Genomic DNA, 24,352 nt, shown 5'->3' with positions numbered 1-24,352 from the left:
TTCCTCCCTCTGAATGGAGCAGAAAAGTTTTATTTTTTTTAATCAAAAGATAGACAAGAGAAAACACAGTACAGTATTGTATCGTTCTTTTCTGAAAAAGGAAAAAGAAGATTACAACGTTTGGGACTTAATTAACTTCATTTTGACACTGAAAGACATCAATAAGGTCCTTCATATTACATAAAAATTTCTTCAAGACAAATTCTATTTCCTGCACTGCATATGAAAAGGACTACTGTGATAAGAATTCAATTTCCTTTTAATAATAATATAATAAATATGGTAAGCCTGAGAAATTGGTCTTTTACTTCCTTAGCACTGTGAAGTACAAAAAACCAGACTTGTAGATTTTGGGCTAAACTAGGAAATTTTATCACTTGCTTACTTCTCAGTGTACATACACAGTATCTCCAGTTACTTACTTGATTTTTGCTAAAAACAAATATACTCGTGGGTGGATGTAGAAGCACATTTTAATGCAATGACAGTCAAGTGACACATAAGGTAAGTGTTCTAAAAGTTGTATAAGGATCCATGGAGTTGGGATCAGCAACGTGATTCTAATGAATATTGATGAGGTATAATTTTTCAGTCAGCCTACAAGGCAACCTGCATCACTCTCTTGTAATTGAATTCAAATGACATCCTTTCCAACTGTCTTAATAAATTATAAGATTTCAAAGGACTCCAACTGTCCAAATCATACATTTGAGGTTTTCAAAGAAAAAAAACCTGGCCTATATCTTATTAAATAAAATAAGAAAAAATACAGTCCTGCAATTTTAACTGATGATATATCCATTATCTCTTAATAATTTTCCCTTGAGGTATTTTATTTCTATGGATTATAATAAGGGCAGATTACAAAAGGAAATTTGCCATACAACTAAAGTAGATGGTCCAAACTTTTAGGTCAGTTGTCTGTTATTGGAATTAATAGTGAATTTTTTTGTTAGTTTATTACTCATAATGCCACCTTTCTAGTTAATTTTAAAGACTGGAAATCTGTTCTAGCAAGTGCAATTAAAATGAGTTACCTGGGTTACAATGGATCATTAATACATAGAATCAAAACAAAATTTTATGTCAAGTCATGAAAAACTGAGGCTCGCTGCAAATGACTGCCATAGAGTGCTTTAAGAGTGTCTTTTGTGCTTTAGTCACCTTGTAGTTTATTAAAGAGTGCATTGAGGCTGTGAAGAGTGACTTGTGACAATGACGTCAGTGTTCTTTCACAGGATCTCTGCAACGCAAAATTGAAATGCAACCAAATTCACGTGGCAAATAAAACATGTTTTTAGAAATGGTTCTGCAGTTAGGCAGCAAATGCCATCCGAATGCAAACAATCTAGATTTCAGGATCAGAACAAGATGCTGTGAACAAAAATCTTCATTCTATTGATAGGACTGGCTCTATGATGAACTTCAATGTACAGCCATTGCCAGCTATTATACATCAAAGTTATTTTGCCCAGTTTTAGTCTCCTTTCATTCTTACCTTGGTCTTTCAGTAGGGTCTGATATTATCTGGCCATTTATTAGAAAAGTAAAAATTTCAGATGTAAAAATCCTAAACTCTGAAGATACAATTAAATTCCTAATGTTTTAATAAGTTGTCTGGGCTTTGAAATGTGCAGAAAGATAGAGAGAGGAAAAAAACCCAAAATATTTCTTGAAGACTACTTATTAATTCTAAGTTGGTTATTTAAAATATTTTAAGATTCTAAAGGGAGAAATATGAAACTTCATTTCTCTGTTGATGGAAGAGGCAAAAACCATACATATGATTTGCATTTATGCAAGTTGAATGAAAATTATCTTTAATTTCAATACTTCTCTCTCTCTGTCTCTCCTGTTGACCTACATGGTGTAAGGTAATAGAGATAGACTGCTGTTTTCACACTGATTAGTCACTACTAAATAATTTCTAGCTTTAGCTTTATCATCCTGGAGAAATGAGGTACTTTTCTCTCCTTCAATTCTATTTTCAGCTCTCCAGTAAAAAGAGGGCATTATTTACTATCCTTTTGCTGGTTATGTACTTATCATGCAATATTTCAATCTAAGAACACAGTGTCTTTCCACAGATTGAAAGCTGGATATCATATTTATCTTTGCAAGAAAATGCTCTTTTTATCTCTGCTGGAAAATACAGCAGTACGTTAACAAGATGCTATTTCAGAATCCACCCTCATTTTGCTCCACAATACCTTTTTTCTCCTTTTCTTTTCCTAATATGCGTAGTCTCTATCACAGGTTTTGTTCTTTCTCATCAGGAAGCGTTCTGTAATAAAGATTATTAATTTTGCTCCTACCCTCTTTTTATTTTTAAAGGTTATTCCCTTCTGTTAAGGCCCTATGATATTTTATCATTTTACAAACTGAGGCAACAGCAAATATTGAGCTTTGCCAAAGAGGGAATTTCTGTTTGTCTTCTATAATCTGCTGAATAGAATGATTGATCATTGTGTTACTGGAACTCTGACACTGCACAGCAGCCAAGACATTCTCGACAGTGGTTTCTGGTTTCCTATCAGGAAAGCTAATGCCATATGTCTAGGAAATGTCCCCAGATGAAATGTTTTCAGAAAATAATTCAACACTTAGCATATAATTTAGGAAATGGGAGCTAAACAGCATCTGATAAAGCATTTAGAAAATATATTAGAATATCTTAATGCCATGTCCATGCCCATGTGTGTTATAGCAATGCCATGATATCCATTTCGCAGGCCAGAAATTAGTGGCCTGCAAAAGGAAGTGAAGGCTAAATTACTCATTCAAGGATTAACTAATTACCCTATAATTAGTGTCTGAGGAACAGATTTAAAGCATTCTTGAATCATGAAGATGTGACAGTTGTAATTCAAACTTTGATTTTCACAGTATCACAGCACTTCACGTTTGCTTATTGGGAACACAAGTCCAGATATCATTGCTTTTTAAAAGAAATAAATCACAGTTGAATTCTGTCTGTGGTTTATTGTAAGAAAAGTAAAAGAAAAATCTTGGTTAATTTTTTACTTTTTGGTGGGATAGTGGTGAAATCATCAAATGGAAACCCTTAAGCCCTTCTAAGTTCTGCAAATTTTTATGAGTAAGAATTAAAGGATAACTTTTAGAAGTAGGAGCCCCTCTGAGTTCACTTCCACAGATAAGATTGCATTTCTGGCAGGAAAAAGTTGATAGGGTAGTAGGATTTAAAGGAAAAAGACAATAATCTGATATCAATATGTTTGTTTCTTTTGCTTTCACATGTGCCTTTTAGTGACTGGAATATAACCTTGTCAGAGAACAAAAAACTGAGAGACTGAGATGTTTGTACACATTTCAACCATTATCTGAGACCTAAAGTCTGTCTACTATAAAAGGAATGGACTAAATGAACATTCACTATCACCTAACTGCTCCTGCAGCAACAAAAATTGTTTCCAGGAAAAAGAAAATTCAGAAAGGAAAGGCACATGCAGGAAAAAAATCTTTCTACTTCCCACCAGTGAAATATCTGAAGCCATCTGTCCTTCTCTTGCCTGGACAGGCCATATGGAGCATAATAGATGAGACTTAAATCACCAGCAAGTCTGACATGCTCACTTTGTACCCTTGTAAGGAATCACTGAAAGCATTACCAGTGAAATTTGAGAGTGATAATTCCAAAAATGATAAAACCCCCCTCCATTATTGTCAGTTTATTTCAGTGACAACCTTTTCATTTCCACATTAGTGTAACAACAATCCTGTTTTGAAAGAGAGATAACAGTATATAGAAGTTTTATAGCAATAGATATCTGAATAAACGTTGGGAAACATGGTCAAGATGAATGAACAAGCAGGATGGGTTCAGAAAGAGTAAAGGGAAGTAAGGTCTTTTCTTGTCTGTGGTAGTGATGCTGACACTGGTAGAGCAATCACTTCACAGCACACTATTCTAACCAGAAATCCTAAGCACAAACAATAACATATTATCAAAAGAGTCAGAAGATCCTTCTGAATTAAAAAGTAGCCAGTGAAAAACTATTATTTTTTAAATTTAATTTTTAATTTTAATAATGTAACTATTTAATACCATTGTATCATTGGTATTTCTGTATCAGGTAAAGGAAGTTCCTCTGTTATTTTATGGATGTTTGGAAAACTAACCACACTTTTGTCTGAAAAGTCATTGTACTTCCTCAGACTCAGGCTAAAGATTATTGCATCTGCAGCAGCTTAGCAGAATTGATACCTAGATGCTGTAGATACCTGCATCCTATTACTGTGCATGGCTCTCACAAAGTTGATTTAGCAGACCTGCAAATATATAGGAAAGAAGTGGGAGAGTGTCAAGAAGCTGTGTTAATGGAAGAGGCAGGTCTAATTTTTTTTTTCATAATAGACAAAAAAAGAGAATTGTAAGTAAAGGGGACAAACTTTTTTATGACAGGGATTTGGAGGTTTTCCTCTGCTGCTCCCTGTTCTTTAGAAAAAACAGACACCACTTTTCTTTCTCTGCATCACTCTGACATGCAGACTTGGATTTACCCATAGAATTGGAAGAAGAAACAGTCTTTTGACTCCAAGATGACCCAACAATAAGACGGAAATCATTAATTTGAGCTTGGCACCCAAAACAATTTCTGAACAACAAAATGTACTGACATTGCTGAGATTTTTTTTTCAGCTGCCCAGAACACTGAGGAAGAGCAGGCAATGACAATGCTGTGTCTTGACTGAGACTTTTTATGCAACTGTAATGAGCATTTTCCATTTGCTGGGTCTAAGAATGCACATATACTCAGTTAGTTTAATGTCCTTCCTAATTTCCAATCAGCTGCAAAACCATGTGGCTTGCAAGTCTGAGCTTTAGCCGCAGCTTCCCTTTCTAAAACATTCTTTCACAAGCAACCTCATCTTTTGAAGTTATTGTTTATACATTGTTTTGTTGTGGCTGCTGAATGCAATTGTTCACTCTGAAATGTAGTCTTTAACCTCTATTTATACTCAGTAAAACTGTAATAATTATAACCTTGGGTAATACAGATTATTAGTTGCTGATCCTTTCAAATAAAAATGAAAATGAGCATAGTACTGATCTAATCACAGAAGTCACAGCATGGCTCATGGATTCCAAGAGCATAAATAATGCTGGGTAAAAATTCTGTGAGCTATTTAGTCCTGCTTCAAAATGTAGGACTTCTTCCCTACATTTCTGCTCCTGAGGGCAGGTTGCCTGATAACTTTCACTGAAATTTGGGCTCTCCATATTCCAGATCTGTGTGGCCCAACAGACTCATGATGTAGCTCCTCTGTGTGGAAAGATCTCTACTATGCCCAAGATAGTAAATATTTCACAGATTTTGGTTCAGAGCTAAAATATCATGAAACTGTATTCCACTAACTGAGTGTTTATCTGCTTATCTTGCTGTGATTGCTTATGTCACAAAATGTTGAAATGCCCCAGATAGTCTGGATTCACCTAGCTCACTGTGCTATCCCAGAGATAGAAGTTATGTCAAGAAGGATGGTGATCAGCAGGCTGGGGGTAACTAGAACCAGAAGTTCAGACCAAACCATTGAGTCCATCAGTAATTACTAAATGCATCTCCTCTTGCTCTGATTAATTTGTCTCAAAATATACTTTTTCAGTGCATGAAAAGATACCTCTTTTTGTATGCTTTAAACCTGCAGTCTGATTATTTGTTTGGAGGATTCCCAGTTTCTGCATTTGGAGGGAAAAAAAGGAATAATCACACACTAGCTGCCTTCTCCTAGCTGTTGGTTTTCAAAATGGAGTATCCTGACCCATTTAGTTTCCTTTGTACAGATCTGCCTATCTTTATTTCACTTCTTGTATTTTTTTAAACTATACTTTTTGAAGGTGCAATTAGCAGAACTGTAACCATTAATTTATTAATAAAAAAAGCAAAGTCTTCTCATAAAACACTTAAAAAGAATATTTCTGGCCTAATTTCTGATCTATCAATGAAACAAAAGACATAACAGGAATGGAAACAACAGGAATGGAAACCTATTTTCTGGATATTTTCATCTCCCTCTTTCTGCAAATCCCCTATGCCTCTAGGTTAAAGAGAACAGCCTTGGAAATTTGATAGTTCAGTGTTGACTCTTAAAGCATTTGGGTCATTTAAACTCTTTCTAGACTTAGCTGAACATAAAGAGCTCTGAAATCATCAGCTAAGAATTTTGAACTCAGCCAAAGCAAAATGCAGGAATAACTAAAATGATCATAGGATTTTCAGGAAACTAAAGCAAGAAAATATTTTCTGCTGAACCACAAACAAAATAAATTAATAATTTAAATTTTTATTAAAGGACTATATACTTTCAAATTTTTTTGTTGTTCACCTATTTTTTATGAATGTCCATATTTACTAAAAAGACAACATAGGAAAAAGAAAGATAAAAAAAGAAAACAGAAATTACCAGAAATTTAAGTAACAGGCCAAGTAAATGGATAATTTTGTCATTATTGGTTGGTCACTTTGTGCAGTTTCTCCAACATAAACTTTTACCTGTGGATTTTTGTTTGTTTTTCACAGAAGTTGAATTACAATTTTTTCCTTTGTTGTTTATTTCAGTGACAAGCTTTGGAAACTTTTGTTTAGGAAATCAGCTGGAAACTCTGGGAGGGTATGCAATGATATAAAAGGGCAGCTATAGAAATAGCCATGACAAACAGAGAAAGTAAGTAAAATAACCAATTTATCCCCAGCATAACAGAAAAAGAACAAAAGGATGTTAGTCTTTCAGTGTAGTACGCAGTAACTTAATATGTCATCTAGCCCTTGTAGGTTGTCAAGTCCTATTCTCTACCATCACTAAAACTCAGATTTCTTTTCTAATATGTATTAGAAAATATGTGATAATTAAGCTAGAAAGAACACCTTCTTACATATATAGAAGGTATTATGAATGAAAAAACTCGCCCAAACACAAAACTTATTTTCCAGATTGCCCGTTGTCTGACTTTATGCGCTTTTGGTTCCACATCACTAATCCTAAATTTAAATATAATTTCATACTCATTCATCAATCTGTTTGATTCTCTCCAAAAGCATTCTGAAATGCAAAACCTATTTCCCTTGCATTTTTTTCATTGTCTCTTCATTTCAGTATGCATTAAATATTTGCCATGTATTCTGTCTTGGGGATCTTGGGATCTATCTAAGATCTTGGGGAGAAAAAGTAGACAGCTAGAAAATGTTCAGATCAAAGATGCTGTTGGTGCTTTAGTTGATTTATTTTTGTTTGTTTGGTTGGTTTTTTTAATATTTATTCCTAAGTAAATTTAAATATTTATTGCCTTAGTGGTTTTGTTATATTGAGAACACAAAAAATAATTTCATAATCATAGCTCATAAGAATTCAATATTTATTACTGTTTTTGCCTCTGGCACTTGGAAAAATTAATCGTAACAAGTTTTCACTTGTGAAAAACTCTCTGAGCAACAATACACAATTAGAGCCCCTAATTAGATTTTGGCAGACTGATTTCTGCAGCAGTTTTCAGTTGTTCTTATTAAGTATACGGAGCTCCATGGACTTCATTTTTGTCACTGTATTTCAGATCAAGATAAATTACCAGCACGAAGAAGTAAATTAAAATAGTCACATTTTTGCAAGATTTAGACATATAAGCATGTGCCTACATCCCCACAATGGAATCAGCAGGTGCTAAATGTAAAACAGATGTAAATTCCTGATGTAGGGATTATTTTCATTTTTTCATTTTTTCTCACCATAGGACTTGGGTTTTCTTCTGTGACTGGGACCTTTAGGTACCCAGCAATAAATATTGTGAATAAATGGCTATCCTAAGGCTGCCTTAGAGTTTTATAGGATACTTGTTCTTTGATGTCTCTGGGATAGGAAGCGATCTAGCAGGAAAAAAAACCTGTTGGGTTTTGGAGGCCCTCAGATAGTACTACAAACAGTCTCAGTTTGCTGTAGGTTATGCCAAAGGCTATTCTTGCCTTCTCCAGCCTTAATATTTGTAAGTGATGCTATGGCCTGGAGACTGGAAAGAAGGTCTTGTGGCATAATGCACCACATCACCACTAATCCATAAACACACTTAGAAACATACTGCAAAGAAAGCTACCCACTGAAGGAAACAGTTTTAGCTAACCCTAATAGAGGTAGCCTAAAACTGTGATTCAAAATCTACTTCGAATCTACAACTTCTATGATTTTTAAAAATGCAACAAAACAAAGCAAAACAAAGAAGTAAACAACAACAACAAAAAAATAAAATCCAACAGCCCTTCAAGATTAGTCTTCCTGTATGTAGTCTGGAAAATTCATTGGAATTTAACTATTTCTAGAATTTCAGTCTTTTAACTATTTCTAGGATTTCAGTCTTTTAACTATTTCTAGGATTTCAGTCTGGGTGTTTTTTGTATCTGGCACTATATATATATATATATATAATACTCTCATGGCAGAACACCTTACTTCCTGAAGGAGTAACTGCAACACTGTTATAATATTTGAGGGGGGTTTTTTTGTTTGTTTTGGTTTGATTTTTTTGTATTTGTTTTGGTTTTTTGCCAAACATATATTTACTGTCAGTTCTTGAAAATCTGAGTGGCTGGCGAATGCTTGGTCAGGACAGAATCTTTAGAATTTATTTGTTTTAAGACATCAGCTGCATCAGCACTGTTTGGGAAAGTGTTCATGTCCATGACTGAGCAAAGAGAGAATAAATATTAAAGGCGCCACTACTTCTCTTTCAAAACATAGGGAAATTCAGTTATGACCAAATGGTCTTGCTCTTTTTCTCTCAAGGACCAAGAGATGTGGAGAATTTGGAGGATTTTTGCTTTCTCTCTCTCTTTTTTTTTTTCCTACAGAGAGAATTCTTTCCTAGGTTTGGGAAAAGCTCATCTTAAAAAACACTTTACACAGAATTATTTTATAAAACTGAACAAATTAATGGTTACTTAAAGAATAGCCAAATAAATAGAAATTTTGTAGCCAGAAGTGTAAGCAACAATTATTGCAGCATCGCCAACTCTACACAACTGTCACTACATGATCCTCTGCATAAATGAGGTTGTATTAATGAAAATATACTTATTTACTTTTAGCCCTCCCTTATTTTTTTTCATAGAATAAGCAGAGAAGTAGGAAGATGACTCTTAGGAAAACTTTAGATTATTATTTAGGTTTGCAAGACACTGAAGAGTTTTCCTGAGGACAGAGCATTGCTTCAGCTCTTAAGAAGGTTCAAACTGTTTAAATGCTATCTCACAGACTAAACAAAGCTGTTATTGAGAACTGAACAAAACAGTGGAATTCCAACAACTGTAGCCTTTGCTAAAGTTATCTGTGACTTATGCAACTTTAAACGAGGCTGTGACAGAAAGCTTAATCAGAAAACATCTGTCTTCTAAGACATAAGATTCTTCTTCCTCTGAAGTCTGTTTAACAAACTCTGATTGCTTTCTCCTAATTGCAGTAGAACGAGTGAGACCAGATTGTTTCTATTTATATATGCAAAGGAATTGGATCTCAGAGGATAAGATTTTAGCCACAAAAGACAAAGCAAAGCAGAAGTCCTCAAGCCTTCCAGAAAATCTTCTATCAATTTATTCCCCTGCTGAAGTGATTACCAGCTAAACTGCATGATTTAGTTTTGTGCTCTGGTTTTTAAGACTTGAATGACATTTTTAAAAGTGAGGTTAGACAAGGAGTCCAAGAGTGTAAGCTTATCCTGGAGTCCTCTCTTAGTATTTCTTAGTTACTCTCCATTTCTAAAAATGTTCTAAGGAACAGCTATTAATCCAAATGCAGCAAACAGAGGTTTCAAACTTGTTCTGATATCAGTAGTTCAAGCCATTAAAAATCTGATTTCTTTAATAAAAGTATTTGATATTAATTAATGCTGATTATGTCTCCTGCTGCATTTATTTTTCACCTGTACAAGTTAGAGTGAAATAAATCCCATGGTTCCCAAAACTACTTTTTAACAATCCTTCTTCATACTTCACTTACACAGAGATAAAAATAATTTTTACTCACATCTTATCCTTGCAACATAGACTTCAAACAACTGTGCATGCACCATTTTAAAGGAATATGAACATGATTTAATGCAAGATATTGTCTTTTCCACATAAGATGCTTACAGTAGTATGGTATAGCAAATAGTTATATTCATGATGCAGAAAAAATTACAAATAGCCTAATTTCAAGATGATAATTATGGAACCATAGAATCATAGGCAATCCTGAGGTCAAAGGGACTCATAGGAATCACTGAAGTCCAACTTTGGGCCCTGCACATGACAGCCCCAAGAATCACACCATGTGTGTGAGAGTGCAGTAAGTTTCAGACTTTAGGTTGTAGTACAAAAGAAAATCCCAAACTTTCTCAAAATACTTCCAATCTGACATTTGATTTAATAATGGGATTATAATGGATGTAATGAGGTTAGGTCACATGACCCAAAACTTAAGTGTGGTGTTTTTTCATTATTTATTGGTATGAGTTTTATGTGTTTGTGCTACACACTGAAGAACACTAACTCTCCCAGGGTCAAGATCACCCTGACAAAACTTGATTTAATCTTTACTCATAATTAATCTTTATCTTAATCTTTAAAAATCTTAAACAGACTGTGCATTTTCTTGGAATTGTCAGGCCTCTTCTCATGCTTCTTTTCCTGAGCTTTCTAACTCCAGGCATTTTAACTCCTCGTTGACCTTACAAGAAAGGTTACTAATAAGTTATTGTGCAGGATCCAGGAATGCTGCCACCCTGTATAACAAAGTGTGACTAATAATAATCACACTGCTAAATCAAATAAATGAAAAACCAAAGCTATTTACGAAAAATACCAACAAAGTAATTGCTACACGTAGGATTAATAATGAAACCATGTTACACTCATTTATCAGTTTTTATTACAACAATTAAGGAAACAGAAAAGGCAAGGAAGAGAGCTGAAGCAATGATGGCAAAAGATTTAAGAACCAAAACCACAGTGAATTTTTCATGTAATTCTCTGTAGTGAGGAGAAAGCTGATCATGGAGTTTTGCCTGTAGCTCCAAAGGGATTGCTTGGAACTAGGGGAGGTTTCTGCCTTGACTGCAGTTTGCTGGGTCTGTTTAGGGGACAGGTGGTGTGAGTAGAAAAGAGCTCTTGTAAAAAATCTGGAAGAATTATGCTGCTTCTTGGGCTGTCAATTACAGCCTAAACAAGGCAGTTGGGCTGGCTTAGCTAGAAGTGAAGACAAAGCGACAGTCAGCAACCAGAGAGCAAACAGACACGACGGGACTGTATCAGAATATAAAGGGAGAGTGTAAGGAAGACAGAATGATGTTGGTAATAATGATTAAACTTGCAGTAAAAAAAAAACAAAAACAAAAACAACAAAAAAAGCCAACAAAAAAACAAAACAAAGCAATATTTTCAAGACTAATAAGGTATTTTAGTACTATATTAATATTAATAAAAAGGGTTTTAAACAGATAAATGACAAGAAGCCGTGACCAAGCAGCCTTTCTGCTTAAATTATCCAGACTATGGAGGCAGCCAGGTAAAATTTGGCAATGAGCATAGGAATATTGATTGGAGGAGAGACAAACTCGAGACCGATCATTATGGAAGAGAAAAAGCAGCTAGTTAAACAAGAGTTCACTACAGCTGATTCAAAGACTGGGTAGAAGCAATAAGAAATACCACGAATGTGTGGCAGTAGATGACCTGGGGAACAAAATGTGAGATTCTAATTTAGTGTTGCAGACTGCCAAACTGGACATTACATAGGCAGGGCATTTGTATGTGCATTCTTTTAACAACCAGCTCTAACAAATGACCTAAGCAATACACCACTCTCTATCTCCTTGGAAAGTCTCTGACACAGCTTCAGTGATGCTGGTATCAGGTTCAGTTCTTACACTTGATGATGACAGTAGTGTAAGATACTTTTGCTTCCCTCAAGGTCTTCTGGCATTCCTTCCTGCCTGTTGTCTTCCAGTACCCTATTTCCACAACTATAAAGCCACTATGGTGTGAGGCGTCACTCTTTCAAATGGATTCCAGATGTGATCCAGATAAAAAAATCATTAAACCTCTCCCTCCTCCCCTATCCAAAAAAAGTGCTGTTACTTTTCTCCAAAAGATCAGTGCCTTGGTTTTGTTAACAGAACATTGTCATGCACAACTGTGCCCATGCAGTATGGGAAACCTGTTAATTTTGCATATGCAGTTTCTATGGCAGCATTTGTTGGACTTCATGAAATATATGAACTTCCGAAATGACTGAAGGTGTGTTTCTTATAGCAGTTTTGGAGACATTGATGGTTTTGCAGCTATTGCTCTGATGAGATCTAGTTTGATTTTGTGTTTACAGATCCATAGAAAATTCACTTTTGGATGCTTTGTTTGAAAACAGGAATTAGGAAGGAGTCCTCATCTTCTTCTAGAATAACCTATAATTGTTTAAGAACTTTCTGAAGAAATTCCATTGCAGGAGGAAACACAGCAGAACAATACACATCCAACGGACTTTCCTTTTCTTACAATAACAAGGATGTGCAATATTGTTGCTTACTCAAACAAGTGATCTACATATTGTGTAGCAATCTTTTTACTGAAGAAAGCAATATTTAAAGAAGAGGCTTGACGTATTATTATCAGAGCAGACGCCTGTGCGAAGCCATCTACCACAACTGTGAGCTATGCTGCTGCTCCTGCAGTGTCCTGCTGCCAAAGATTCAATTAAACATGACACATCTATCTTCCAAAATTCCATCTTTTTGTGCTTCCACAAACATTTCTATATATATAAGTTAAAACACTGCTCCAAAGGTTGTCTCATGGTCATCACGGTAGTCTCTTAAACTCTTACAGAAGTGCACCTAACAGTCCAAGTGATCAAACCAAAATTAATGTTGAGCTGGAGACATGGCATTGCCTTTACTTATGCAGAAACAGTGCTGTGTAGGGCACCACTTAATGTTCCTTCCACACAAGAGTTAGGGCCAGTCTTAAGATTCTGGATCTCACTCCTGTATCTGACAAGATTCTGTGAGTTGACATAATATTGATCTTCTAATGTCCTTCCCTATGTTTACAGCATAGAAAGAGATCTAAAACTGTATCAAAAAGTCTAATAAAAGTGAAATGTGAGAGAATCGTGTGCCAATTAATACTCACGTATTCCAGTTAGCAGAGTAAATCAATAGTTTTAATACATAAAAATAAAGTAGCAATAACGCCACATCACATATAAAATAAATTTTACTTTAATGTGAGATAGCAACAAGACATAAAGATACAGTATATTTTTGCTTCATAAACCCGAGTTCATATTCTATATTACTGTCAGCTTTAACTTTAAATAATATATGTAAATAACAGTTAATGGTTGTATTCCTATGGCTAGTTTTGCACTCTGCTCAATAAAATAAATGACATATATCAAGTTACATAGCTGTTACTGGCAATTCAGAAACAATTTTGTGAAAAAATATATCACATGATGTATCTCTCTACCTGCTACTGTAGTGATTAATTCCAGCCAGCCACCAAGCCCCACACAGCTGCTCACTCATCTTCCCCCTAGCGGGATTGAGGGGAGAATAGGAAGGGTAGAAGACAGAAAATTCCTAGGCTCAGACAGACAGTTTAGTAGGGAAAGCAATTGCTGTGCACACAAGCAAAGAGAAAAAAAAAAAAAAAAAGAATTGATTCACTGCTTCCCATGGGCAGGCAGGTGTTTAGTCGTCTCCAGGACAGCAGGGCTCTGTCATGTAAAGGTTACTCGGGAGGACAAACACGTCACTCCAAATGTCCCTCACTTCCTTCTTTTTCCCTCAACTTTGTATACTGAGCACGATGTCATATGGTTTGTAATACCCCTTTGGTCATTTGGGGTCCCCTGTCCTGGCTGTCTCCTCCCATCCTCCCATGCATCCCCAGTCCTCTCACCATGGTGGCAGTATAAAAAGTAGAAAAGGCTTTGACTCAGTGCAAGTCCTGTTCAGCAGTAACAAATATGTATCTGTTTTATCAACCCTGTGTTCAGCACAAACCCAAAACATATTCCCATATGAGCCACTGTGAAGAAAATTAACTCCACCCCAGCCAAAACCTGCACAGATACCCATTGCAGTAACATCCATCAAAATATAACTGACAAGTCTCTGCTTCAGAGCTGAAAGAACAGAATTTCTCCCTCTCCTATGAAAACCCTTACTGGGAAATCCTTGTCTATGCTCTGCATCAGTGATAACTAGGGCAGCCCATGATGTGGCTAGAGATTGCAATTGTGTGTATTGTATTCCACTGAACAAATAAATGTTCAAGATCCAGCAAGATTTTGACTGTGTAAGCATTTGCTTTTGCTTTTACTATCAATTATTTGCATCGCTATTTCACTGATTAACCAATCATTTTTGTTTTTAACCCTGATGTTTACATGTCAAATGACTCAAGTTTTTTACATTTGTGGTAAAAAAAATACTGATATGTTAGCCTGCAGAGTGTTTGGAAGGAGTTTGAATGTGACTGAAGGAAGTTAAAAGTTAAATCCCTTGCCCTGTCAGTCTAAAGGATAAACTCTATTTGACCATGAGCTGTGCTGGGTGAACAAAGTTATTTCTCTCTGTTATTACTGAAACAAGATGAAGGGCGTGTAGTGAAAGGACAAAGGGGAACGGCCTCAAACTGAAAGAGAACAGGCTTAGATTAGATATTAGAAAAAAAAATCATTTAATATGAGGGTGGTGAGGCACTGGAAGAGGTTGTGCAGTAAAGTTGTGAACACTCTATCCCTGGAAGTGTTCAAGGCCAGGCTAAATGGGGCTCAAGCAACCTGGTCTGGTGAGAGGTGTCCCTGCCCATGCCAAGGCGGTTGAAACTAGATGATTTTTAAGGTCCTTTCCAACCCAAATCATTCTATGATTCTTTGATGATTACTGAAACAAGATGAAGCTATTAGTAATATCTATTGCATAAAATCCATAGTGCAAGCATAGTGACTGAGACAAAATTGTATTGGGAGGAGTGGGGCAATTCAGTAAGCCCATTCTTTTTGTCCTGTGTCTGACTAAACTCCACACACACTAACAACACAGACCTGGATTCTTGTGCAAATGGACCCTGCTGCCATATCAAGTGTGCCCAGGCATGACCTGGCCTGCTGCCAACCCCTTGGCACACATCTATCCATGACAGCATTCTCCAGAGGAACAGAGCAATTACTGCCTTAACCCGATCACCCAGCAACTTGCGGCAGCCAAGTTCATTGTCAAAGCCAGAAAGAGCAGCAAATCGATATGGAGCTTCTGTAGCAAACTTTTAAAAAATACCTTTTTAAAGCAATGGCCTTGGGAGTGAACTGGTAATGGAGTGTGTACATCATCACATTTAAATTGAGCAAACCCTAAAGAACAAGTACAGCCAAACCTTCAGGCAATGCTTCTTATTCTGCTCTATGGAGAAGTGTTGGATCACAGAAAGACACAATCACATTTGTATTGGGAGGGACCATCTTCCAAGCCAGGGTGACCTAGAGGAGGTTACGCAGGACTGCAGCCAGGTGGGTTTTAAATGAGTCTCTGGAGAGGAAGACTCCATGACGTCTCTGGGCACCTGTTCCAGTGCTCGGCCATTCCCAGTGTAAATATTCTTCCTCTTCAGGCGCTGAGGTGACATTTGTGATTTAGTTTATGGCCATTACTCCTTGTCCTGTCACTAGGCACCACTGGGGAGAGTCTGACACCCTTCTCTTGACAGCCGCCTTTGAGATGTCTATAAGCACCAATGAGTTCCCCTCCCAGACCTCTTCTTAGAGTAAGTAGGCACAGCTCCTGCAGCCTCTTCTCATATGACAGCAGCTGCCAGCCCTGACTCTCATTTCCAATTGCTCTGCACTGAAACAGCTGGAAGCACAACGACATCCACCCGCGGCACAGGGGCAGCGCTGCCTGAGGAAGGGAGGGAAAAGACAGCCACCAGCGCTGGAAAGCGGGCGCGGGCAGGACAGAAACCCGTCCTCGCCGCGCCGAGCTCTGCACAAGACCGAGGCGACTGGACACGGAAAAGGTATCCACCCCCGCCGGGCGAACACAGCGGCAGCGCCCTGCGAGCGGAGCGGAGCGGGATTCGGGATGCGGGCCCCGGCGGAGCCGCCTCAGCGCTCCCTGCCCCCCGCCCGCAACCCGCTGATACCAACGCTCGTGCGCGCACCAGCCAATCGGGGGCCGCGGGCTCGCTTCGTCCTCGCCTCCCATTGGCCCGCGGGGCGCGGGGGCGGGGCAGGCAGGCGCGCGCCCGCTCGCCCTCCCGCCCGCTGCAGTCCCGCAGTGCCGCCGCCGCGCCGGGGCTCGCGCGCGCCACAACCGCCGCAGCGGCCGCGCGGCGCCTCCCGGTGCGGGGCGGCTCCTCCCGGTGCGGGACGACGCGGGAGCGGCGGGGCCGGGCCGGGCACAGCGCGGAGGTGACTCTGCTCGTCCGCAGTGGGGATGCTGCTGCTGCTGCGGCCGCCGCCGCCGTTAGTTCGGCGACCGCAGGCGGGAGAGCGAGCGGCCGCGGCGCCCGGCGGCATGTGAAGAGCGGCGGGAGCGTTCCCCGAGCCCCGCGGCAGCGCTAAGGGGGCCCCTCCCTCCGGCGGCGGTCCAGCCCGCCCGGAGGCGCAGCGCGGAGGCGGGCGGGCATCCCCGCTCCCGCCGCCCGCGAGGAGACAGCAGGAGCGGCCACAAAGCGCCGCCGCCCGCCCTCCTCCGCACGCCGCGGCGCTGCCCCTGCCAGCCCCGCTCCCGGGGACGGAGGGAGGGGGCTCTCCTCCCCCCCTCGTCACCTTCTCGCCGCCCGATCCATGGGAGGAGCGGGCCGCCTGCCCCTAGGAATCGCCGCCGCGGCTCGCCGGGACTGAGCGGAGCGGCCGGCGGCCGGCGCGGCGGGAGGATGCCACTGCTGCGGAAGGCGCTGCGCGTCTCCAACCGCTCCATGCTCGCCTTCATCTTCTTCTTCTCCTTTTCCTCATCCTGCCTGTACTTCATCTATGTGGCCCCCGGGATCGGTGAGTCCGAGGCCGCCCCCTCGGGGAGCGGGGCTGAGGGCGGTGGTGGGGGCCGCGCCCGCCTCCCCCGGGCTGTCACCGCGGCGGGGAGGGCACGGGTGGCGCCGGGCGAGGGGCGGCTCGGCTGTCGGAACGCCATCCCGCCCGCCCGGGAAGGGTCGGGGCGGCGGTAACGTGCGCGGATCCCGCATCTTTGTTCTGCTGCTTTCAAACGCTCTAGAAGGTTCATCTGCCATCGCGAGGTAGGTGGATGCTGCCCTTGCTTCTCAGGCTGGCAAAGTGAGGCACTGAAGCGGCTCAGCGTTTCGTCGTGGTACAGTGGTATGATTCGCGAAAGAACTGCAAAACTGCTGGAGTCACTTAAATGTATTAATCTTTCAAACTGTTAGTAACTGCATTAATAATAAAGCCCGTGTGAACAAAAACGAGGAACCAGTTTGAATATTTGTTGTTTACTTCTGTTAGTGGGATCTCTCTCTCTTCACAGGCTTTACAGTTTGGTAACTTCCACTTCTGAAGGAACCACTTCAGAGGGAGACAAACCGTTGATTTGGAAGAAGCTTCATAAAATAACTGTGCAAATTTGTGTCTAAAACAGACCGAAAAAATGTGCTGATTTCCTTCATTTGCTCTTCTGCAACTGCTGGGAGGCCATCAGGCGTTTTCTCAGTGGATGGTCCTTTCAGAACTGGTTAGCATTACCCCAGAGCTAAGGCCAGTGGTGTGCTGTATAGTGCTCTGTGGGATTTCCCTGTGTTGGGTGTCACTTAGTTAGGGAATGTTTTCCAGGGAATGTTGCCACATTTTTCTGCACATCTCCTTGCTTATCAGGTGCTCCCTAAATACTTGCAAAATCATCTATTTTTTTTATCCTTAGTGCTTAAAACTTCTCTCTGCAGTCCTTACTACATTGTGGACAGTCCTGTCCACACTGATGTGACCACTGAATCTCCAGGAATTGTTTCCTGTTGATTGTGTCTTTATGCTGTTTGGTTCCCTCTTGTTCACTATCTTCTATTTAACTTGTAAACACTTGCAAGGTGCAATTTTTGCTTCTATACTTAAATAGTTCTATATAGTTCACCTATCATTCTGTGGTTTTCCTTTACTTATGTACTTCCTACAATATTGACAAGTCTCCCAATTATTCTTCTAGTTCAAATAAATACCAAAAAAATTAGGAAATATATTTCTAGGGTTAGAGTTCTGAACTTTCTTGTCTGTCATTGTTTCCTGCTGAAAGGTATGTGATGTAGTCTTCCAAGTGAGAATGACGCTGATGTCTATTAAGTCATCTTAGGTCTTTGAGATGTTAGTGCAGGATACATTTATAAAGTAGACTTTAATTGCGAGTAATTGATATATGATTTAAATAGAGTACAATTTCTACATCTTTATAAGTTGAACTTCTAACATCTTACATAATACAGCCATAGTTTTACTTTGTTACTTAAATGTTTCTTGTCAATGGGTATTTTCTTAGGAAGTACATTATTTCACTAAGCAAGGCTTATGCAATACCTTGTTCGGAATCAGAGCCTTTAGTGATAAGACTTTTAATTCCTGACTTCATCTTTCTCCTCAGCTATTGGGAATTACATGTGCGTTCACTTTCCTTTGTATCAGGAATGAAATGAAATCAACAGTAGGTACCAAGAGTGTTCTTGGGGTAGGTTCATTAGGTCTGATCAACCCTGAGGGAAAAAAGAATCATACTCAAACTAGTCTGTCCTGCTATCTCAGACACAAATACTGTAGTTGGCCCTCTCAAGATGTGGTTTAACAATGAAAAATCTTGGGTAGTTACATGAGGTTGTGAGATTGCAGCTCTTTCCAGCTACGGATCAATGCTGGCCTGCCCTAACTGTATCCAGTTGTGTTGTGAACTCATCTAGCTTAAGTCAAAACCATGCAATAATGAACTTATTCCTTGTCTGTGGCACTTCTTAGGTCCATCTTGAAATGCTGCTGTGCTGAATGCTGGTCTGAAGGATCCTGGGGAAGAGAATATAGAAAATGGTAAAGGGAAAGGCAGTAGGAAACTTTTACATCTCAGCCTATCAGCTTGGAGATGTAATGCTGATTTCCCAGGAATTTGCTGCTTAAAATGTTACTGTGTGGAAGGGAGAGAAAGAAGGCCAGATATTATCTAAAACCCAACAAGCTTCCTGACAGTATAGGGAAAATGTATGTTGTAAGAACAGAAGATTTTCAAAGCGCTTAGGAACACCCAAGTTTACAGGCAGATGATTCATGTAATAATCCCATGCTGTATGCTCATGGCATTTGCATACTGTGATAGAATAGAATATTTCACTGTACTTGGACCTTTTTACTGAGTGTAATGAAATAGATGGATCTAATCAAGGTTGACTGTGTGTGTGGAGATGAGGAAGGCTAAAGGTTGCTTATTTGAAGCTCAGCCACCTTACCTGTCAGCAGCTTTTCATGAAATATATTCTGCAGCTAAGTCATAAATGGTTGGGGCCTTTCATAATTTATGTGTACAGATATGTTTTACTGAAAATATTTTAATTCACCAGAACATTTTCTTCCTCAACAAGCTACAAGGCACAATGGCAGAGAGGAAGAAAATTTTAATTGTGTTGTAGGGAACTGGAGCTGCTCCCTGGCTGCCTTCTCTTCGTGGTGGTCAGAGGAACTGATAAAAGAGGGAGAAATTGGACTCCAGATGTTTTCTGGAGCAGAAGTGTACTGGAAGGTGGGAGAAGAAAAAAAAGTGAGTTATGCAGCAGAATGGTTTCCTGAGATGTCAAATTCAATTGAAATTTTGAATTCTTATGGGCTAATGGAGTGGGAGTCCTCCCCTAGCAAAGAATTCATGGCTTATCAAATGGAAAAGACACCTGCACATGTAAGCCTTTAGCACTGGAAGAAGTCCCAAAGAGGTCACTATCACATTCCCTCTGTCCTTCAAACTATTTAGAGAATAGAGTTACTGCATTTTTTTGATGAAACTGCAAATTTTGTAACAAATGCAGTTTAGGTCAACTTGAAATATTGAGAATTTTTTTAGAGGAAAGAAATCTTAATTACTTATTTTAATGTATTTAATTATTTGTCTAATATTTAAACATTTTCATTTTCAACATAATTACAGATATTGTAATATTATCATTGTTTTGTTTTGGTTTTGTTTGTTTGTTTTTTTGTTTTGTTTTGTTGTTGTTTTGTTTGGTTTTGTTTGTTTTTTGAAGAGACCTCTCAGAATGTTAGTCATTTGGGAAATAGAAGTTTTTAATATTCCAAGTATTTTGGAATAAAAGAGGAGGAAAACCACATTTTCATGTTGAGAAGAATTCATAAACTATGTTGGGATCATTCATGTGCCTGCTTTTCCCTTTTCTGTAAGCACAGAGGATTGGATGAGGTAGAGGTGATTGACCATGCCTCAGCACTCTGATAATCCTTTGGTAGAGGAGCTGAAACACAAGAGCAGATTGATTTCCAACTGTTAATTAGAGGACACGACTATATTTCTAGATTTTTCTGTTTAATTCAGGAAATTAATATTTCTTCTGATGTTTTAGAGGGAGACCTTAAGGGATAGGATGGCAAGTTAAAATGGTCAAAAACATTTCAAATGTTTTATATTTAAAAATTCCATTTAATGTTTAATGACACTTCTGTGTGATAGTTTGAAGTATTCAATGAAGGCAGATAAGAGGTGCTGCTTCTTCAGAATAACCACTTTTGTGACAGTACTTCATTTGTTGCTCCTCTAGTAAAAGCAGAAACTGAAATTTCTGATCTTGAATTGGCAGCCTGTGATTCTGAAACTTCATTGAAAGTTGCAAGTATTCATGTGTTAGTTAAAGGCTGAAGAAGCTAGCTGAGAGCAGGAGTATTTGGCACCAATATGGGTTTTCTTTTCAGTGTTATAGATAAAAGTAGTAATAAAAGGGACTCAATTTATATCTGGTCCTGAAAGCTATTCCGAAGCCATATGTAGGTTTGAGTTTACGTCGTGGAAAGGATCCAAAGATTAGGAGAATAAGACAAATTAACAAGGCAATGGTGACCAAGGAAGAAAGCATTTGCTGGTCTAATTTCACTGCCAAACTAACCTGAGTATTGCAAGAGAGAATTTTTTCCCTTTTTTCCCTGTTTTTACCATTTGCTCTCAGCATTATAACTGAAATTACATTGGACAACATAACAGCTCTCAGAAAATGATCTCTTATTCATCCCTGGGTTATTCCTTTCTGTCTTATTGCAGCAGAGAACCTTTTCCAGACTGGGTGGAACAATATCTTAGAGCTCTCCATATTGTAGTCAATTGCAGTCTAGTTTTTCAGCCAGAGGGTGCTTGAGTACTGGAACAGGCTCCCCAGGGAAGAGGTCAGAGCATCAGGCCTGACAGAGTTCAAGAAGTGTTTGGAAAACCTACTCAGGCACATGGTGACATTCTTGGGGGGGTCCTGTGCATGGTCAGTAGCTGCACTTGATGATCCTGATGGGTCCTTTCCAGCTCAGCATATTCTGTGATTCTAGCTTGTCTACCTTGCATGTAGTGACCTGTGCAGTTCAAATAAGGTCTGGTTATGAAACAGTGCAGTGATCAAAGAAGATGCAGTCTGCATTGACATCAGTAACTAAGAATCCTGAATGGTGAAATGAGATTGAGGAAGAAAAACAGCTAATGTTTTCTCTCTTACGGTCTTCAGCTTTTATTAAAATCTTGCTACTTCTTTGTCAGTCCTAACCAAAGGCAGCTGTGCAGCCTACCTGGAACTTGGAAACATCTCTATTGGTTTTAGCTCACAATTTTATATAAATCTATTTCATGTTCTGCTACTAGGGAATAGTTTTCCTAATAGGAAGAATGATATCACTCTGTTTTGAACTTGTACAGAAATGGAGGAGAGTGCTGAAAATGCTATCAGCAAGATAAATGTTTATCACTGCTTACAGGTGCTGGGCCCGTAAATATGGGCATAGCCTTTGTGCTGGTGTTCTTTGTTCCTGCCATCTGTGGCCGTTGTTGTATTTCTAGAGACTTGCTCCTTGATTATAGAATAATTTAGATTGGCAGGGGCCCCTGGAAGTCACCTGATCCAACCTCCTGCTGAAAGCAGATCCTACTGAATCGAATTTCTCAGGGTCGTGTCCAGTTGAGTTTTGAATAAACCCAGGGATGAAGATTTTGCTGTCTCTCTGGAAAACCCGTTCCGGTGTCAGACAACTGTAAGAAAATTGTAATATGTAATTGTAATATCCTACCTTATGGTCATTGCCTTGTGTCTTTTCAATGAGTACCTTCAAGTGTTCAGTTTAGTCTTCTCTGTACAGCAGTACTGTATTGCTGAAGACAGCAAAAAATGCATCCTCCTCTTAGCCATTCCTATTTAAGACTGCACAAACCCATTTCTTTTAGTTTCTGCTTGTACCTAATGTGCTCGGTTTTGGAAGGTTTCCTCTGGGTTTGTTCTGGTATTAATGTTTGTCTCTTACTGGCATGTCCAAACTGGACATGGTACCCCAAATACATTTTCACAAGCTGCAGAATAGACAACAGTTGCTCCTATGGATTTGTTGGTTATACTGTTGCAACTACAGGTAGGATACTGCTGGCTGTGTTTTCCACAATGGTAGGTGGCTGGTGATACCTTGTCTGAGGGTTTTGTAATAGAGCCTGTGTATCGGTTTAGCTCAAGGGCTGCAGTGAAATAGGACTATTGCAACTTGCTTGTTTCTCATGCTGTGTGGAAGTATCTGATAAAAGGCTGATGAGTAGATGTTCATGTTTGTATTTTTCTTTCCCTGTTATTGCTGTCTTTTATTTATTTCTAGGGAATTATTCTCATGGGTCTCTTACAAGTTTCTTGAGTAAATAAAACTTGTCTGTCCCATTGTTTCATAATTTCTGCAGGGAAATGCCCCTACTACAGAACTGATTGTTGTTTGGGAGCTGTTTTTGGCTATATTCTATTATTAAAGTTCACCTGTTATTAAAAAGCTTCATTTGGAGGCAGAAGTACTTTCATTAGCTGCAGAGGTCTCCTTCTTGCTTGCATTGCAGTTTTTCATGTCTGTTCCACAAATTATTATCAAATCCTTTAGCTGTGAAATTGTAGTTTACTTTCTGATTTATAGGGACTTTCCTTTTTCTCTTGTGCAAAGGGGAAATTGAGGTTTAAACACTCTGCTTGATCTCTGATTTCCAGTGATTAAATGTTCCTCAACATTCTGACTAAGGGCTTGGGCTCATTGAACTCACTGAACTCGGGCAGTATCATGGGTAAGTTTCTTCCTTGGTGGGGGGGGGGGTGCAAAGACTTCTACTTTATGTAGAAGTCATAAAGCCCAGCACAGTCATTCCTAGCACCTGATGCTGAATAAGTTGTTGTAGTCCTGTCATTCATGGCTGTCTTTCACTTTTACCAACAGATTAACTTTGACTAAACATGCATATTTATTGCTGAATTAGTTGTTCTGCATTTTTATCTGAAGTTTCCCTAAAGCCCTTAAGTATTACTCCTTATTAGTTAGGGAACTTGCCTGCATAAGATTTCGATCAGTACTCATTTTGTGATGTTGTTCTTAGAAAACAGAAAAACCCAGGTACTTATGGAGTACAGATAACTTCACAAGGACAAAGTAATTATGAGATCTCATGTGAAATGAGTTTTCACTTAAGCCAGCCACTTACTTGAATGCATTCTTCTCATGGGTTGAGAAGGAGAGATTGTATACCCTGGGGACATTTATCTGAACTGTGATGCCTTACTGATATAGCCAAAGCTTTAACCGTTTCCACATCTGTCTGTTGCGAAAGATAGCTTATATACTGCCTTCTGATTAATAAGACTATTTCTAAAAGTGGCTATTTTTGCTTGCTTTTCTATAGCTCTTACTCTTAGGTAATCTTTTGTATTCAAATTATGCAATGATATTATGGGGAGCAGCATGAAATAATTATGCTTTGTGTGGGATCCAGTCCTAGATTCTTGTGAGCACAGTGCAGAGATTGGTTTCAGGACTTTAAAATACAAAAGACACTTTTTTGTAAGGTATCACCAATGGTCAGTTCACTTTCATGGATTTGTGGTTGTCCTTCTTTACCTTCAGTTCATTGTGCATTTATTGAAATATTCTACAGCTTACTGTGTAATCAACTAATAGCCTGAGGCTAGAATAGTATCAAATATGTTAGAAATTTTGTTGAACATTGTATCATTTATCATGCTTGAAACTACTGCTAGGCAAAGAAATTTTGATTCAATTTTTTCACTGTAAATGGAGATCCCGTCATTTACTGTCTCCCAATAAACAGAGAACTTACACTTATCCAATT

The 24,352-nt window shown here is 39.0% G+C and overlaps 1 protein-coding gene and 1 long non-coding RNA gene across 2 annotated transcripts in view; one reads left to right on the top strand and one right to left on the bottom strand.

The window, feature by feature from the left end:
• The window catches only part of LOC136368246 (uncharacterized), a 198,689-nt gene that overhangs the window by 41,357 nt on the left and 132,980 nt on the right, over positions 1-24,352 (bottom strand). The window lies entirely within an intron of this gene.
• The window catches only part of B4GALT6 (beta-1,4-galactosyltransferase 6), a 28,157-nt gene continuing 20,577 nt past the window's right edge, over positions 16,773-24,352 (top strand). Inside the window, exon 1 of the mRNA XM_066330380.1 lies at positions 16,773-17,034. Coding sequence (XP_066186477.1) covers positions 16,920-17,034 — 115 coding nt within the window. The 5' untranslated portion in view covers positions 16,773-16,919. The remainder of the gene's footprint in view (positions 17,035-24,352) is intronic.

The sequence above is a fragment of the Sylvia atricapilla genome, chromosome 1, assembly GCF_009819655.1.
Source record: "Sylvia atricapilla isolate bSylAtr1 chromosome 1, bSylAtr1.pri, whole genome shotgun sequence".
NCBI lineage: Eukaryota > Metazoa > Chordata > Aves > Passeriformes > Sylviidae > Sylvia > Sylvia atricapilla.
This window is presented reverse-complemented; position numbering and strand designations above follow the sequence as displayed.